The following is a 17,810-nucleotide window of genomic DNA, read 5'->3' as shown; positions in this document are numbered from 1 at the left end:
TATTATAAAAAATAATTTCCTTGAGGGATGACATTTCAGCTGGTTAGTTATGACCTCATCCAGTGCAGTTGTTTCCAAAACACTCGGTGGGGGGTGGATTGCATCCTGTGCTCCATCCTGCCCTCCTCAAATATAAATCTCCTATTTAAACCACATTTAGGGGCATGTTTAAGCCTTGCACAACATTAACGTGGCTTCAGATGCATTTCCACCCCACCTAAAAATATCTTGAGACAACAGTTTGGACGTGACCGTGGCGAACAGTTGGTGACAGAAGTTCTGGCTCTCGAGCCATGCTGTTTTGTCAGCATGTGGCAAACCAGCCCAGGCAGCAAGTGTTTCATGGGGAGAGCTGAACTCATCCTTCATTTTTATCCTCTCTTTCCCATCTTTTTCTGTGTGGATTCAGACCCTATGTCCAAAGCTTTAGGTCATGACTTGATTAAAGCCTCTTATTGATTTGGTGCTAAATCAGAGTCTTCAGCACCATGGACAGAGCCTTTTGTCCCTGTATGACACTGTCCATGGTGCTGGAGAGCTCTATCCATCTATCTATCTATGAAGGTCTGAAACACGTGAAAATCAGGATTTTGTCTGTTTACCTTCAGATACAAGAGGAATTCTCTGGGTCACATCTAGGGCAGCGGTTGCTCCTTGAAGCTAAGGTCCCTTCTGGTATCAGTCACTTAAAACTCAGATAAAAATAAATAAAAGACAGAGAAAGACAAAAAAAAATCTGTGGAAAAACAAAACAATCCTCTGGTGTCAGAAAAGTAAAGAACTTAATGCTGAACTGTCTCTGGCGGCAAAATAAACAACCCCCACTGGGCCTGATCCTCTTCAGTTGTCAGTTGAAGTGAATAAAATAAAAATGCAAAATGTCCACCTTGGTGTTCTTATTCTCTCCCAGACCACTTCTCCTCATTCACTCCTGACATCTGCATGCAAAACATGTTGGTGGGTTTAAAACCCCAATTTAGAGTCGCAGACAAAATACAAAAGACATGAGAAAAATAGTCCAAACGTGAAAAAAATGACTCCAACGGAAGGGTGGTGTTGTTTCTGACAGAAGAAGGCAGTCAGCAGCACACTGGTCCATGGAGTTAACACACTGAAGAGCTGACGCTGTCCGCAAAAAAATCCAACACTCCTACGCAAACATCCTCCTGATCAGTAGCGCCTCGGCAACATGTGTGCTGGATGGGGGCAAGAAATCCTCCATTCCTTTCCTTTTTCCCCTCACGAACGACCACTTCCCACCACCGTCCTGTGGTCAGATGTTAGCGCTGCTCCAGATTCGGGCTCCTCTCTATTCCAGCGTCACCTCCTCGCGCTCCTGCGTGCGAGCTGTCGAAACGCAGGCAGAGCGGTCCTGAGGAGCGACCGGAGTGCCTGCGGATGAGTAGGTCCAACGGGATTACTGGATGTCCGCGTTTAGGTCAATTGATTGCCGGTTCTTGCAGAATGACGTCCTTTGGATACAAACATATAAAGAGACAAAGAAATCCAGGAGCGGCTCAGTGGCTGCCCACAAAGTGAGGAATAAAAATAAATAACTGCAGCCTGGGAGATGGCGCCTTAGTCACACAGGCTTGAACTGTGGGTGAAAGAGAGATAGGATTCAAGTGTGTGTGTGTATGAAAGAGAGAAAAGAGGTCAATAAACTGGTGCAAGTTGGCGTCTGAAGTGCTTTTCCCCTGACCTTGAGGCAGCAAAGTTGTCATTAGAAGAATGAGATCTGAATATCAGGACATCATATCATTAAAGCGATAGTTCAGCAAGTATTCTCATCATAACTGCTGAATAATAATTAAAGACTGGAGCAAAAGGAGAACAAGAGACAGGCCAAATGAAATTAGCAACATAAGGAGAGATATTAAAGTGACAGTTCAGAGCTTTTGAAGTGGGTTTCTATAAACAGTTATTGTAGATAGCTCTTTAACCCCCCTGTGGCCTACGGGTCAAACTGACCTGAAGTTACAATGGTTTCTCTTCCTCTCTTCAGTTAAGAGGGCTTCAGGAGGGTTAATTGGCCTCAGTTTGGAGAAATAGTTTACTTCTGATCAGACTGACAAGCTAACAACTAGCTTGAGCTGGGCTAAGACCAAAATTGATTGTTGCCATCTTAAAATATCTCCAATCTCAAAAGTTTCATAGTGATTCATGTGAACTGAGGATATGAAGATTAACCGATCTGTACCAGCACATGGATGTGCACAATGGAGTTGTGGGATTAAATCTACATGCATTGGTCTAATATGTCCATAAATCAATAACATTTGATCTGTTTAAGTAAACCTCAGAAGCAGGTTTGTTTCTATGCACAACATCCACAATTTAAAAAAATGTCAGAAATGTTTAAAGTAGTTAGGTTGGGTATGAAGTAAAAATTCCTTCCCTTCATTTCTTACAGAAGATAACTCTACTTTTATTTCTACTTTAATTAATTTCTTGTTTCATTGTTTACTTATTCATTTGTATTTGTTTTATTTGCACTAGTACACCAGAACGATTTCCTAGCCTGTAACTTGTTTACTGGCAATGGCAATAAAGCAATTCCAATTCTGATTCTGATTCTGGCTGCACGTCCTGCTGTTTAGCTGTGTTGTTTTTGATTTTAGCGACACCTATAGTTCAGGAGGAGAACTGCAGCAACGCCATTGTAAACAGCTATTATGTGTTCATAATCTTTCCATTGAATCCCACTTTGAAAGATCTGAACTATTGCTTTACGCTTCCCTCTGACAAGGTCAATCATTCCAAGCTGTGAGCTTTAGGCAGTCAAATCTTTGCTCATAATTTACCAAAAACATTAAACTTGTCGTCTGTACAAGGTTTAGCCAAGTTAAAGGAACAATTTGACCCTTTCGTCTGGAACAAAACCTTCATCAAGCTCCATTAGGATGATGGACACAACTGTCCCTGACACATGTCCTTTCGTTCAGCAGGATAAAGCATACAGAGTTTATCTGTGGAAGCCAAAGACAGTTTCCTTACTCGCTCTTTCATCTTCTCACTACAAATTGCTTCACCCCCTTTTCTCCACCTCTTTCTCTTGTAAGTCTTTGCTCAGCTTCTCCTCTAATTATCCAACCCAGCCTACAACTGTTCGGCTCTCGTGCTCAGATCAGACGAGGGGCAGTTTGAGGCAACGTTAAGGGCAGCAGTGTGAGTTTTTTATTGCATCCATTATTTAAACTCACAGAAGTGGAGATTAGTGCACTTTGAGAGTCTGCGGTGTTGAAATATTTATATTAGCAGAGAATGAGATGGTTGGGTTGGTCATGAGGAGGTGAATACTGCTTTTATGCTTTTTTTAAAATATGCTTTTTATACTCCCTTTCTCTTTCTGTGAACCACACTGGATCAAAACAGTTGGAGAGGCTGGTCCACTCACCTCATACTCTTACGGAAAAAGCACACAAATTTACCTTTTTTTATTCCAACGTGGACAAAATGTGACCACCTAGGATAACATAAACACATTGAAAATGAGATCCCATATGTGGAGTTCACCTGTTTTTCTCCCAAATATATGCTGGAAACATGTGCAAAACATGTGCTTCACATAATGCATGTAGTTTTCTATGGGGGCAGTTTTTGTTCCTTTTTTAGTTGCTAAAAATAAAAGTAAGATACAATTAAAATTACGACTTTCTTGCAATATCATCAAAGACATGCCTAAGGATGTAAAATTCCATGCAATTGGAAAAATCCTGGACTACCAAACTGGAAAATTATATGAAAAATATGGGATATAACTTTAGAAAGAGTTCATGCATATGTACATACACAGATGGAGCCCTCTTTACCCGTAAACCTGTCTGTCCTCCATCCCCCACCCTCTCACTCTCCAAATCACAGCTGACTTTACGGCATCTCGGCTCTGTGTGCTGACGCATCAGTAGTGGCAGGAGAAAAGACAAGTGTGCACGTAAGAGATGATGAGAAGGCAGGAAGCGAGTGAAAGAAGCCCCAGTGGAGAAACGGTGCGGTGAAACAGAAACAAACTGAGGCAAAACTGTGATTGTGTAGAAAAGATAAGAGCCGAACAATTATTGAAAGACACGTAGGGAGAGAGCGGGGAGATAATCAGTGAGGCTCACATGAGAGCTGGAGACAGGACACACAGATCTCTCTGTGCCTCAGGGACTTGCAGTCTTTATTACATTAACCAACCGAATGCCAGCCTTTCTGTTCTCCGGCCTATTGTCCGCTCTGATCCAAAGCCTTTTCTTTTCTGTATGATCCTCTTTGGGGAAAAAACCCTCAATGATTTGAGATCTTGTAAAGAATTATATCCATTACATACAGCATTGGCAGTCACTTTACAGCAAATTTGATGCTCAGCTTTTTCCAGATTTTATGAAAAGACGACATTTATAAAATCCTTATAATGGAAAAGCTGTGCCAACAGGATAAACAAAGTAAAAGATATCGTACATAATCATCATTTAGGCAGTAGAATTATTTAACATTGAACTAAAAATCTGAATTTTATTATCCAATTGGAAAATGGTAAGAAGCTGATTTTATTACACCTGAACCAGGACCCAATTGCAAAGTCGCATGGTTCTGGGTAACATATTTATATCACAGGTAAGAAAACTTGTTGAGACGATGAACTTTAATGAACCAGACAAGAATACTTTTACTGATCTCATGACTCAAATCTTCTATTAAAAAGCAAGTTCAGACCTTTTCAAAAAGGGTTCTGTAGAAAGTTATGAACAAAAATATCTTACCTCTTGTAGATAGTGCTTTGAGTGGCCTCAGTTTGGAAAAACAGAGTTTCATTCTGGCCAGATAAATGAGGCAAAGGCTCGTCAGACCGGGGCCAAGAACAAAGTATATTGCTGCTGTCTTAAAACAACTTAATTCTCATAAATTTCATGGTGCTTCATGCAAACACTATTGTAAACACCTTTACATTGCTGTCAGTTTTACATTAGTTATTCCAGCTGAAATACTAAGATATCCCTGACAGATGAATAAGGACTGGGGTTAATGGCAAGAGTAGCTGCAGCTGTGACTAATGAAACCAAGGACAGGTGTAGATGGGTGTTGCAGGCTGGAAAAACACTTAGGGAGGAATGAGATAATGGCACAGAAGATAATAGAGGGAAGACGGAAGGCACTGGGAGTAAATAACAAAATCACCAGAAATTAACTTAAGAAAAACACAATAAAACGTCACAAAAAATACAAGAAAAAAAAACGAATTATAAGGAGTTCCTGTGTTTTTAATGAAAAACTTCAAATTTCAGAACATACTTGGTTATTACAAACAAATACTGTATATAAAGATGACTACAAAAACTTGGTTGCGATAAACTGCATTTCACATTTTGTACTGTAAGTTTTGATTTGATTTCTGCTCCTGATTGTAGTGAAGACAGAGCAAAGAACATTTTGTGATTCACTCAGATCAATTTGTTTAGTGCAGCTCACTTGTTTTTCCATCAAATCCAAACAGACACACACACACTTTTCCAGAGGGACTTTTCTAACCTTTTAAACCAGGTCACTTTTACTTTTGAAACCTGTAATTGACAGCCTGATTAGGTCTTCTGTTGCCTGAGGCCTTGGCTTAAGGAAGGCCTTAATGCTTTGTTTACACCTTCCCAAGTGCTCACTGCCCCCTCAATCTTGTTTAAATAATAAAACAAGTCCAAAGCAGGAAATATAGCATACATTTAAATGTAAAAAAAAAAAAAAAGTATGAACGCGCATACAAAAGAGAGGAGACAGAACAATAAAGTTAAGTTAGTCAAAGCTGATTGTCGTTGATAATGTCCATGGCTTGAATTTGGATCAATTAGGATCTGGCAGATGTGCAGAATCATGGCTGACCCCCAGGGCTTAAAGAATACAATCCAATTTTCCTCAACAAATGTAATACCATTAGGCTGGATACAAAAACGGCAACTCACAAGGGAGGAGAGGTGGATGAGACTCAGAGAGACTTAGCAGCTGTTCAGAGGAAAGAGGCAACGCCAATAAGTACTTTACACCAGATAAACTGATGATGCCAAAGGAAAAGTCATACATTTCCAAATAAATGAGAACCTGAGTGGACAAAAAACAGGACGAAAAGACAATTCCTTGCCCGAGCGCTGCAATGGAGTCGACTGTGGCCTAAAAACAAACGAAAACCAGGTGAAAAACAACGTCAGCATCTTTGGTAACTGTGACTCATCATCGAGCCATGAGGATCTTCAAGAAAGACCTGCGCCTTCAGGACATCACCATCATGTATTTCACTGCCCTGGCTGCTCTGACAGTCATCTTGGTGGCTTCGTACCAGGCGCCCTCGCACGCCGTCGATGTGTCCAGCCTGAAATCGAGCTCCTCCAGCCCTCTGCCGCCTCTCCCCATGCCTTTCCGTGTGCCCCTTGACCCTCGTGGGGAGCTCCAGCTGGCCTGGAACATCAGCTATGCCCATCAGGAGGTTTACATGCAGCTGAGGATTGCAGAGCTCAGACACGGCGTGGTCCTGGGAATGTCAGACCGCGGGGAGCAGACGAACGCTGACCTGGTTGTGCTGTGGGACTCGGGAACAAAGAGCTACTTTGGGGTAAGCAAGCACTGTCAAGTTCTCAAAATATCCAAGATTTTCTAAAGAGAAGCTGTAAAACTGTTTAGTTTCAGTTAAGCTTTTTTCTTTTCTAAATCAAATAAGCGCAAGGATTTTGTGAAAGGTTTCAAGGAGAGGGGCGTTCCCACCGTTTTATTTATTTTTTTTGTCTGTCTGTGTTTGTTAAAGTGTTTTTGCACAAGCAGCCTGGGGACGGTTTTTGCTCCATGATCACAGAGTCACTAAAGATGCTATCAGGCCTTGCTAATTGGAAATCAGTCAAACTGCACTAATAGCTGAGGCTCTACTGGGAATGTATTCTGCCTGTTTAATGTAGAAAAACCTATATAAGAAATTGATGTTTTTGTTCTTAAAAACATTTTATATCTAAAAACAGACACTATACATAGATAGCTGTTATTACTTTAATTATTGCCCACCAGGTAATTACCTGTGTCTGTGTGTGTGTGTTTGTCTGTGCAACGGATCTCATAAACCAACGGACAATGGACAAATCTGAATAAAACTCTCATAAAGTAATCAATCATCAAGTTAAAGAAAATTACAGTAGATTATCCTAAACTATCTTAAGTTTGTATTTAGTTACAGTTTTTACACAATTCTAGGTCATTCAGTTTTAAACAAAATTGCATATAAATTAGAAAAACAAATATGATGGTTTTGAGTACCGTAACAGTTCAGTTATTAATGTAAGATGTGACACAGAGAATGACTTGCTCTTTAATATGAAACTTATTTCCCTAACAATATAATGCATGAAGTATTTTCCTGAAAACCTACATTTTCTCAGGTTAAAACCTAACCACATCATGTAAGACAAATTGATGTAAAGTCTTTTCCTGTTCAATCGATCGCTTCTCTCTGTCGTTCATTTTTCCTCCCTCAAGAGGACAAATTTACCAGCAGATAAAAGCTCACTGCTTTGCTGCAGTCAGACACACACACACATTACTTCTTACAAAACTGAGCACATTTCTTATGTGCTCCAGCTGAACGGACATTTTACAACGAAGTCTATGCAACTTTAAACAGCTGTTTGTTTATTGGTGTTAGACAAATATACTATAGTTAAAGGACAAATGATGAAATGTTTTATAGCTCAAATGTATCAAATGACAATTTTAAAATGGGTTATCACAATACAGAGCTTTATGGTGACTTTATGGTGAATTTTAGCTCATTGTTAAGTTTCTGGACCAGTAATTTTGTTGTTTTCAAATGCTAAAAAACATTAATTTGAGCTGCAATGAAAAGAGTCCCAACAACCCAAAAATCTAAAGCTGGTCAGAGATGATTGTGTGAATTTATTGGATAATCCAGCATCTAAAGAGTCAGGAATGACTGCAGTTACAGAATACACAAGAGCTTACAGTTTGTTCTTTATTTATCCACAGCGGCTCTGTAAGAAAAGATTGTGTTTAATAATGTGGTTTTACAGCCGTTCTTGAAAATATCACAAACTAATTAGTGATCTTAGACATATTTTTTCTTTTTTTTTGGGTGTAGATGGACAAAAAATAATTATATGGGAGTAAATTGTCTCCCCACTTTGTGAAATTGTCAACTAGGGAGTGTTTACTTGTTTTAGGCTTCTACATTTGGAGGATGGAGCACGGTTCTGGTTCAACCCAAGGCCTTTTAAAATATTTTTATACTATTAGTTAATTAGCTCAACTGTTTAGATCTAAGGTGGATAGATACCTCAGCAAACCTTACAAGACATAGCCCGTTTTCTCAACACAGACATTTAACACACATTGGACAGAACATATCGACCACATATTTTATTTGATTTTCACACAGAGCTTAAAAATCAATGGTTTCGAAACCTGTGCAGTTTGTGTGGAACGGTTACGTAAAAGTAAAATGGGAAACAAAGAGAAAGCTCTTAGATGTTATTCTGGACAGGTAGGAATGTGAGAAAGAGCCGAGATGGAGAGGCTGAGCTGTTACAAAGCCTTCTGGCAGAGAAGAGGAACATCTTGTACACCAGGTTGGGAAGGTTTCACAACACCAGCTGCCTCAGTTTTTACTTAATTCCCTTCCTAACATGCATCATAATTCTCTGTCAAACAGCTCACTGCAGTTGGAGTTGTGTGTGTGTGTGTTTAAAAACTACCAACTAATGGAGACTATTTTTCTTTCTCTGTGTGCTTGGTAAAAAAAAAAAAAAAAATTATTGGGGGTAAAACAAAACTAATTGGCTTGTTTCAGAACATTTTTTGTCCTTTATGTTCAGTATTCTCAATAATTTGGTTTGCAAGATTGTAGTTGTGATAAAATATTCCCCTAAACTGCATCCTCCACATCTCTTTTAAACCTGAATTGGTCTCTTTAGCTGAACTTTTACACTAACGTTAAGTTAAGAGAGAGTTGTAATCCTTAGGAGTTAACATCTCCCAGCGTTCTTTTTTGCGCCTTCTGCTTCAGGATGCGTGGAGTGACAGCGAGGGCCGAGTATCTCTGGACAGCCAGCAGGACTACGAGCTGATTGAGGCCAAACAGAAAGCTGATGGATTCTACCTTCTCTTCAAAAGACCATTCAGTACCTGCGATCCGAGAGACTACCTCATAGAGGTGGGAAAGGGTGTGTTTCCGTTCTGTGTGCCATGGATTCAAATAATTGTTCGGAAATTGCTCAAAATTCTACACTAAATAACTGACTGTATGTTTTATTGTAAAATACTGTCATCAGGTAACTAAACCTGACTATTACATAAACAATAAAAAAAACAATATTCAGTGACTATTGCAACTGAATTACAGTAAGTTACTGTAATTACAAAATACAGAAAAATAATGCATTTTATTGTAGCTGTGTCATCAGTAAAACTCTGAAGCTGAATATTTTTTGTTTCATTTTGATTCAAACTGAATCTTTCTTTGTTTTGTAGTCTTCACTTTAATCCTGGAATTATTAAAAAAAAACATTATTGGAGGGTTTATAATGAGCATGTGCTCCAAAGCTTTACTAAGTGTCTCCAAAGCTTGTCAGCTGTGTCAAAGTCCAGTAAACACTGCATCCACGACTGTATTTACCCAGAATTCTTCAGGTTTGATACCTTCATAAGGGAAGCACAAAGAAATCCAGGAAGCTTTGCATTTAAGGCTTTACATTTTAAAATCCCTTCAAATGACTGGATTTAATTTTCCCAGTCGAGCGAATGTCATTAATTTGATTTGGAGCGGTGGAAGCTTTAATTTGAGGTCATATTTGCGCTTTCATAAATGGCAAATATGAACGTTAATGCTTGGCAGGAAGAAGAAAGACAGTAAAGACAGTATTTGAGCACATGGTTTGTGCAGGAGAGTGCATAACTGGAGTTTTGCTGTATTTTGTGCATATGAAAATAAAGAGACTGTTTTTTTAAAGCCAGCTTTTAGTTTTAGATATGGAAATAAAAGGCACCAAAAGATGCATTTATTACTGAAGCAGTTCTCATAATAATCATTTGTTTCCATGGCACCGCATTAAACCTCTAAGTTGCAGAGACTAAAACCCATTACTATGACAACGTCACCAAAGCTTGTCTGTGTTTATTCGAGAAAACATATATGAGCAAAAAATGTGAGTTTTAAAAGACTATTTTTCCAAAATGCTTCTCTTAAATTCCCCTCTTTTTTTTCTGATTCACCAGGAAGGAACTGTGCACGTCATCTACGGGCTGTTGGATCAACCACTCGCCTCTCTCGAAGAGCTGGACCTGTCCAGGATCCACACAGGGATACAGAGAGTGTTGATGCTGCGCCCCGACACGCCGTCCCCCACTCTGCCTCCAGACGTTCAGACCTTAGAGGTCTTGGCGCCAAATGTCGTCATACCGAACCAAGAGACCACCTACTGGTGCTTCATCCACAAGCTGCCTGAAAATATCCCCAAGAACCACATCGTCATGGTAAATCGAGCAAACTAAAGCATTATGCTGATGAATGCTGAGTGCTGTTAAAGTTAAAATGAGAAGGAAAAGAAGCTAAATTCAGAAACAGTTGCTAAAAACTAAAATTAGCAAAAACCGTAGCTAAAACCTACAAGTAGCACAAGATGCTAAAATAGATCAGGGTTATTGAAGCAGATTTCAAAGGACAAGGTTTTTGAAGGAATTAAAGAAACCTGCATTTCAAGGTTTTTTTTTAAATAAAGATGAATGTATAAAAGTTACAAAAACCAAAAGTTAGAGCTCCTACATATCTTCTGTATGAGCTGAACAGTTTGATATACAAATGAATAAAATAGCACACAGCATCCAGATGTAACTTGACTGAAAATCCACAAAAGAAACTATAAACAGCAAAACAGCAGTAGGAATGCTGACTCAGCATTTACACAATTAAAGTGAGCAAACAACCATCCTCCTTTTTGATTTGTCTCAGGTCTGCTGGCAATATTAACACATCTCGTGTGAATAAAACTGCATATCCTGTTTTCTTTCTGTCAGTACGAGTCTGTGATAACCGCAGGTAACGAGGCCATTGTGCATCACATCGAGGTGTTCGAATGTTCCCCGGACATGCGTGACGTGCCACAGTACAGTGGCTCCTGTGACGACAAGATGAAGCCGAGAAAGCTCAACTTCTGCCGTCACGTTCTGGCTGCATGGGCTATGGGGGCAGAGGTATGAAAACCTTCCCACCTACAATCTTTGCAACCCTAAATCATTTTTGCCAAATGATTCGATTCAGAATGCAAAGCGCTCGCAACAGAAAAACAAGAGCCCCCACGCTACACGATGAAGCAGATTAAACATGAAGACTCAAGTGTTTTTTTGATAAAAATAGCATGAACTTAATTGAAAGAGAGCACTGGGATGAGGCTTGATTTTGCTCCAGACCTTGCACTTATTAAAAGAGATAAACAAAAGCTCCCACGCAAGTAATATCCAAGCCTGGAACTGCAAGCTTTAAAATTTTTGTAAAGATGAGCCCACCACGCAGCACGTCTATTAACAGACAGTCTGTATGTGGGATGCACATTTTTGCACACAAATATTTATAAATACGCTTACATAAAAACAGAAAAATACCACAAATGAAGGCTGCAAATGTTTGTACGTAGAAAATAACTAACAAGATGTGTGGTAGGAGGCACAAAATGGCTGCGTGGAGGTTTCCGAGTTGGGTTTTTACTCCTGGTCGTCTTATTTGGTTTTTCAGCTGATATTTTCTTCTTTACTGCAGCTCCTCTTCGTGGATAAAGCACATTTAAAAGGTTTGCTCTGAAAAACAAATTTAGCTAATTGCAATGTTGTGACCCTAATTTAATAAGTGCTTCAAGTCTTTTAATTAAAGCAGCACAAACCTCGCAGAAAACCAATTTAAAATGTTAACAAGAGCAATCCAATTTTAAACTCCAGTTTGTTAGGAAAGCAGACAAAAAAACAGGACGAAAACAGCAGGTCCATGGAGAGTAAAACCAATAGATAAGTGTATAAAACTGACAGCAACATCTACGGCAACATCACTCATTGATTTTCAGGTTTTTATGTTTTTGTGGTCTGATTTTAATCAAAAAAGATGATTTTTGCTTAATCAATGCATTTTTATTCTGTTTGTCAAATAGTCCCACCCTGCATTTCTGCTCTATCTTAAAATTTCAAGTAGGAAGTTTGTTTTAGGGAGTAATCATTGGATATATGTCTGCAACTGATTAACTTTTGGGCTCAATTCAATTTTAAATGGCTGCCCTCAGCTAAGTGAACTTAGCAAACAGAAATGGTTAACTTGTTTAGTTTTGCAAATACTGCACTACAAATTGGTGTGGTAGTAGCTGAGAGTCATCCCCATCACGTGCTTTGAATGCTAACAGATAATGCTTTTTTGCATGGAAGTTGTTGTTCTTTGAAAAAAATGAGTTTAATTTACTCACAATTAAAGATCTGAAATACTAAGTATGTAGTCTGCTCTGTGAATGACTCGTGAGTGCTGGAATCAACATAGTTGCTTGCAAATCTTCTTTCTTTTACCTTCTTTCTGGCTCTAAAGTCCCCCTCAAACATCTAAATGAGCAACTCAAGACTTCAGAAAGGTAGAGCAAAAGGCGACAAAATGGTGGCTGAGGCTGCTAGCCAAATAAAGCAAGAGGACAGTGAGCGGTGAAGTTGTCACCGTATCTCTCTGCACGACTTCCTGCTGTATCACAAGCAAGCCTGGCCCTTCTCCGACTGGATTATCTGCCAGCTAAACAAAAACAAGCAGGATGCCTTCTGTGAGCTGTGAAGACAAGATTAGGTTGGAAATATTCGGGCCTCTTTCATCACCTTCTAATAGTGTTGCTTTATTTTCTGTGCCACAGCACTAGAAGGGAATTGGAAAAAGAAAAAAAAAAAAAAACAACGAGGAAAATAGATTTGATAAACTTTAAAAGGTATAAGAAATGATAATCTATGGCACTGCCACAATGCTGAAGAGGGAAAATTAAAGCATACATTTCACTGGTATTGAACACCTACATGTTTGTAAAGTATTTGCATTTTTTGAGTCTTCTTTTTGTTATTCTGCTAGATTATATTTTATTTTCAGGGCAGTTCGAACTTTAACCTACTATTGAAAGCCTACATATTATTTGATTCATATACAAAAGTCTCTTTTCACTGTGAAATGTATCACTGTATTTGGTAATATTACCCCCCCAAAAAACAGCAAACTGCCAGTTGTGCATATTGTTACATGAAACTCAATCTTGCATTATTTTTCTCATGAATCTTGCATGTTTGCATGTTTGCATGGATGTGGGTGTGTGTGCTTGCAGGCTTTTTACTATCCCCCTGATGCCGGGCTGGCGATGGGTGGACCCGGTTCCTCAAAGTTCCTTCGACTGGAAGTCCATTACCACAACCCTCTCCTTATATCTGGTACATAGGTTGCATTTACAATCATATACCAACATATTCAGCCACTTTCTTTCATCAAAACACCAACAGCAGAATTTGTTTGGCTTGTTCTCAAAGCCTCAGCTGCTCCTAATCTTTTAACAATCAATTTTCCAAACATATTCTTAGATTTTGTATCTGCACACCTCTGGAGAATTAAAACACCTCAGCACATCATATTCTCTCTCTGTTCATCTGTTTTTCTTCATTTGAATGACTTTAAACAACTTTTTGAGATTTAATAAGGGAATTTAGATGCAATAGACAACAGAAAAGAGATTTCCAGCCATCTCCTGAATGAATTCAACGATGTTGATATATGAATGGATAAAAAAGTGCCATGTATGCAAAAGTAGTAAGACAGGAAAAAAACAGGAAAACAATTATCTGAATGCTGAATTAGCTTCGCACAACTAAACCAGATGCATTTAGCCAAGACGGAATCCTTATGACTGGGAATCATATCCCCAAAATGTCTGTATTTAGTGTTTTAAGAATATTAACACACTTTAAGAACATTTGTTACTTTTCACTGGTGAGATGTTTTTAATATTTTTCTTGTCTAAACAACAAAAGACTCCAAACACATTGCAGGCCAGGACCAGGCGGAGAGAAAACATAAACATTCAGAATTTTTTGTTTTTGTAAACATTTTATAAGCATGGTTAGAGCAGGGTTATTCTGCCTGTTTAATGTTATATAGTAAAGTTACCGTATGTTGAGCAGTAATGTGTGAACATTTTACACGCAGGCCGGCGTGATTCATCAGGGATTCGGCTGTATTACACCCCCAGCCTGAGGCGCTACAATGCAGGAATCATGGAGCTGGGCCTCGTTTACACTCCGGTGATGGCGATCCCTCCAAAACAACACACCTTCTACCTCACTGGCTACTGCACATCCAAGTGCACCAAGACTGTATGTAAACAAAATCTCTTCCCCCTAGAATTCAGAAACTCTCTCTCCTTGAAAAGTCTTACGATCCGTCTGCCTGTTTGTGTCTCCAGGCTTTGCCCCCAGGAGGTATCTATATATTTGCGTCCCAGCTGCACACCCACCTGGCGGGCCGTGGGGTGAAGACAGTTTTGGTGAGGGGAAGCAAAGAGCTGGAGGTGGTGCAGGAAGACCAGCACTTCAGCACAGACTACCAGGTGAGAACCTCTCTTTACAAAGAGGAAGTCAGTTCAACAAAGATGCACATTTGTGGGTTTTTAGGAGTGCAAAATATTGCAAAACCTGCAAAAGCAGTTGGTTGTTTCGAGTTGCTTTTTGTACAAATATTAAAGCTACTCATTGCAATATCATGATGATCAGTCATAGGTGAAATGATCTTTTGGGGGATCATTTCAGCGTTGGATTAAAACACATGCACAGCTTTAAAGGGAATTTCATGAAGGGCATTAAAGACATGCTTACTTCTTTTTACCTACCAGTATTTTTTTTTATTTTTACAAATGTTCTGTGATGTAATTTTAAAGACACAAAAACAAGTCTGTCGGCTCTTTGTCTAAAGGAACAAACAGCAGCTGTGGTTTATTTATGTAAAATATTCAGACACGCAGGCGAAAACAAAGAATTTATACCTGATATAATGTCCAGCTGCAGTTGATGTTGGCTTAAAACCTGAAGGGTTTATTATCAGACCGCTCTCTGCAAAGGTAACAAACCTCAAAACACACGAGAGAAATCTGTAAATATATGTGAAATATGAAATAAATTTGAAGCATTTGAAATAAAAGTACTGAGCGGTGCTTCAAAAAAAAAAAAAAGATGCTACACAGAGACAACACAGAATTTTTTGAAGATTCGCAAAATATTTTCTGCTCAAATAATGATTAAAAAAAAAGAATCCCTGTTTTAAAATTTAATCATGTTGCAAAAACATGAACCTGACAGGTTTTTTGATCATTTTACAGCATGTTCTTTCTTCTCTTCTTTCATAGACAATCCGAGTTCTGAGGAAAATGGTGAATGTTTTACCAGTGAGTATAAAACTGATGAATGATCCTGCAGAGGTAGTAACATTCAGCTTAGCTTCCCACTGCACTGATATTACATTCAGACAAGAACAGGAATGTTACTCGTTTGCAAACTAAATCAATTATTTTCTCTCTTTGCATTGAAAGTTTAAAGCTGCATTAGGTGCTTAAATAGAAAAAAAAGGTTGTAACACTCTCTAAAGAGAAAGAAAAAACCAGCAGCTGAGCTCCACAAAACAGTTTTTTTCAAATTATAATTTTCCTGACAGCAAACTGGCAACTGGTGATTTCACAAATTAATTTTTCATCAGTAATTTGTACATTTTCCCACAGACTGAAGTTCATTGACACGTTTGAATTTGCTCCCGCAGGGTGACGTTCTTATAACAAAGTGTACTTACAACACAGAGGACAGGAGCAACCCCACAGTGGTGAGAAAATACTATAAAATCTTTATTATTAATTATAAATAGTTTTTCTCCATTCCATTTGCCATACATATTTAATTCTGTTGTCTTCTCAGGGAGGATTCGGCATCATGGAGGAGATGTGTGTGAACTACATTCATTACTACCCTCGAACTCAGTTGGAGCTCTGCAAGAGCCACGTTGACACCGGATACCTGCAGAAATATTTTAACTTCATTAACAGGTGTGGACATCATCTCCCTCCCTGAACCCACCAGCTTGTTTTTTTAGTCCTTTTTTCTCGTTTCATATCCTCCGTGTCCTCCTCTGAATGTTCTGACTACACAGTTTTGTTTTGATCTCTGTTGCAGACAGCTTTTTGAATGACCACATTTTGGAGAAATTGAGTTTTATTCTAAAATATTGACAAGCTGATGGCCTTTCAGAGCAAAGACCAAAACGGATTGCTATCGTCCTAAAACAACTCCAGTCTAAAAAGTTACACCACAGTTCAAGCAAACGCTGCTTCATAAACTTTTACATTGCTGTCAGTTTTTTATTGCATGGTTATTTATATAAAATTCTGTTTACAAGCACAAATAAAGGGAGCAGCAGCTAGCTGGTGTACTTCTGCCAGATAATTCCTGTAATGCAAAATTATCAGCAGTGTAACAGTTTATAAAATAGCAATAACATGAATCTTTATGACATTTTTGAGACTAGGGTTAAGTTCGGACAGCAGCAGTCCTATTTGGTTTGGCCCCACTCAGACTAGCGGTTAGCTTGTCAGAATTAAACTCGATTTCTCCAAACTGAGGTCGTTCAAAGAGCCGTCTGCAACAGGTAGGGTATTAATTACCCACAACGTCTCCACTGAATCCCACTTCTAAAGACCTGAACTATCCCTTTAACGTCTCCGCTCATCCAGGTTTAATGGAAACGATCAGTGTGTGTGCAGCGAGGTCAGCGTGACGGAGCAGTTCTCTCAGCTCCAGTGGGATGAATTCACCGCAGAAGTGCTGGACTCTCTTTACAACACATCTCCCTTCTACATGCACTGCAATCAGTCGACAGCACACCTCTTTCCTGTGAGTGTCCAGTAATCCCACACACACACACATACACACAAAGCTGCTAGTCAGACTCTTGAGTAAAATAAACCCACTTCCACTAAAGACAGTACATGTTTTAGAAGATGCATCATATTTTATACTCTGTCCAGTGAGACCTATGGCTGGGGAACATTTGTTTGTCTACCCCCAGAAAGTTTTGATGAAACTTACAGTTGTAGAAACAAAAATATATTTAATGTGATGAAACAGTCCTTCCAAAGATGGTGCAAATTAGCATTTTGCTGTAAACACTGATACTTGCATTGGAGAGCTCTTTTTTCCCATCCTAAGTGTTTTTATCTTTCTTCAGGGTGAATGGGAGAAACAGCCCATACCAGAGGTGACCTCCGTCCTTCCGAAACCTCGGTACCCCTGCGAGGGAGGGGCAGTACCCAGCAGTTGAACCTGTGCGGCCGTTATGGGTCACTACCAGTTAAAAATAATCATTTAAAAAGTTTTTGTGGTGTGGCTGAGTTCGTCTTAGTTTAAATCTCAGCATTAGGAACTCCATGTATTCCAGTACTTGCTGTAATTTCATGCCTCTACAAACACCCACTGACTGAGGTTATTATTAGAGCATACTAATTAAGTTAATTACAGTCCTATTCAGATGTCATGTTTCAAAGAAATTAAGATGGACTTTCATGTATGACACTAAAAAAAGAGCATTTAAAATTAAACAAAAAAACATTTATTGAAAAGTTGCAGTCATTAATTGTGTTTTTCCAGTATTCTGTTATTAAAACAAGAGATTTGTATGATGACTAAGAATTAAAGATTATAGTACAAAGTGCACTGTGTACTGTATACAGTTACATATTAAAATATTAAAATATTCTCTGCTTTGC

General features: G+C 38.9%; 2 protein-coding genes across 4 annotated transcripts in view; one reads left to right on the top strand and one right to left on the bottom strand.

The window, feature by feature from the left end:
- Positions 1-6,023, bottom strand: part of fam163ba (family with sequence similarity 163 member B, genome duplicate a) — a 24,104-nt gene extending 18,081 nt beyond the window's left edge. Inside the window, exon 1 of one of the 3 annotated variants that reach the window (XM_025004748.2) lies at positions 4,746-6,023. The gene's annotated coding sequence lies outside the window, so the exon portion shown is untranslated. Of the gene's footprint in view, positions 1-602; positions 1,777-4,745 lie in introns of those variants that run through there. The other 2 variants (XM_017410716.3, XM_017410715.3) reach the window with 2 other exon arrangements.
- dbh (dopamine beta-hydroxylase (dopamine beta-monooxygenase)) lies at positions 6,023-17,810 on the top strand. Its single transcript, XM_017410566.3, has 12 exons — positions 6,023-6,577; positions 9,029-9,175; positions 10,237-10,494; positions 11,035-11,211; positions 13,344-13,446; positions 14,216-14,382; positions 14,472-14,615; positions 15,408-15,446; positions 15,815-15,874; positions 15,967-16,094; positions 16,779-16,938; positions 17,273-17,810. The coding sequence occupies exons 1-12, from the start codon at positions 6,209-6,211 to the stop codon at positions 17,363-17,365; spliced, it is 1,845 nt and encodes a 614-aa protein (XP_017266055.1). The 5' UTR covers positions 6,023-6,208; the 3' UTR covers positions 17,366-17,810.

Source organism: Kryptolebias marmoratus, linkage group LG14 (genome assembly GCF_001649575.2).
Source record: "Kryptolebias marmoratus isolate JLee-2015 linkage group LG14, ASM164957v2, whole genome shotgun sequence".
Taxonomy (NCBI): domain Eukaryota; kingdom Metazoa; phylum Chordata; class Actinopteri; order Cyprinodontiformes; family Rivulidae; genus Kryptolebias; species Kryptolebias marmoratus.
The sequence above is the reverse complement of the archived record's forward strand: the minus strand, read 5'-3'. Positions and strand labels throughout refer to the sequence as shown.

Coding starts and splice junctions, on each gene's coding strand:
- dbh (XM_017410566.3), top strand. CDS start 6,209: ATGAGGATCTTCAAGAAAGACCTGCGCCTTCAGGACATCACCATCATG. Junction 9,176..10,236: donor CGAGAGACTACCTCATAGAG/GTGGGAAAGGGT, acceptor CTGATTCACCAG/GAAGGAACTGTGCACGTCAT. Junction 11,212..13,343: donor CATGGGCTATGGGGGCAGAG/GTATGAAAACCT, acceptor GTGTGCTTGCAG/GCTTTTTACTATCCCCCTGA.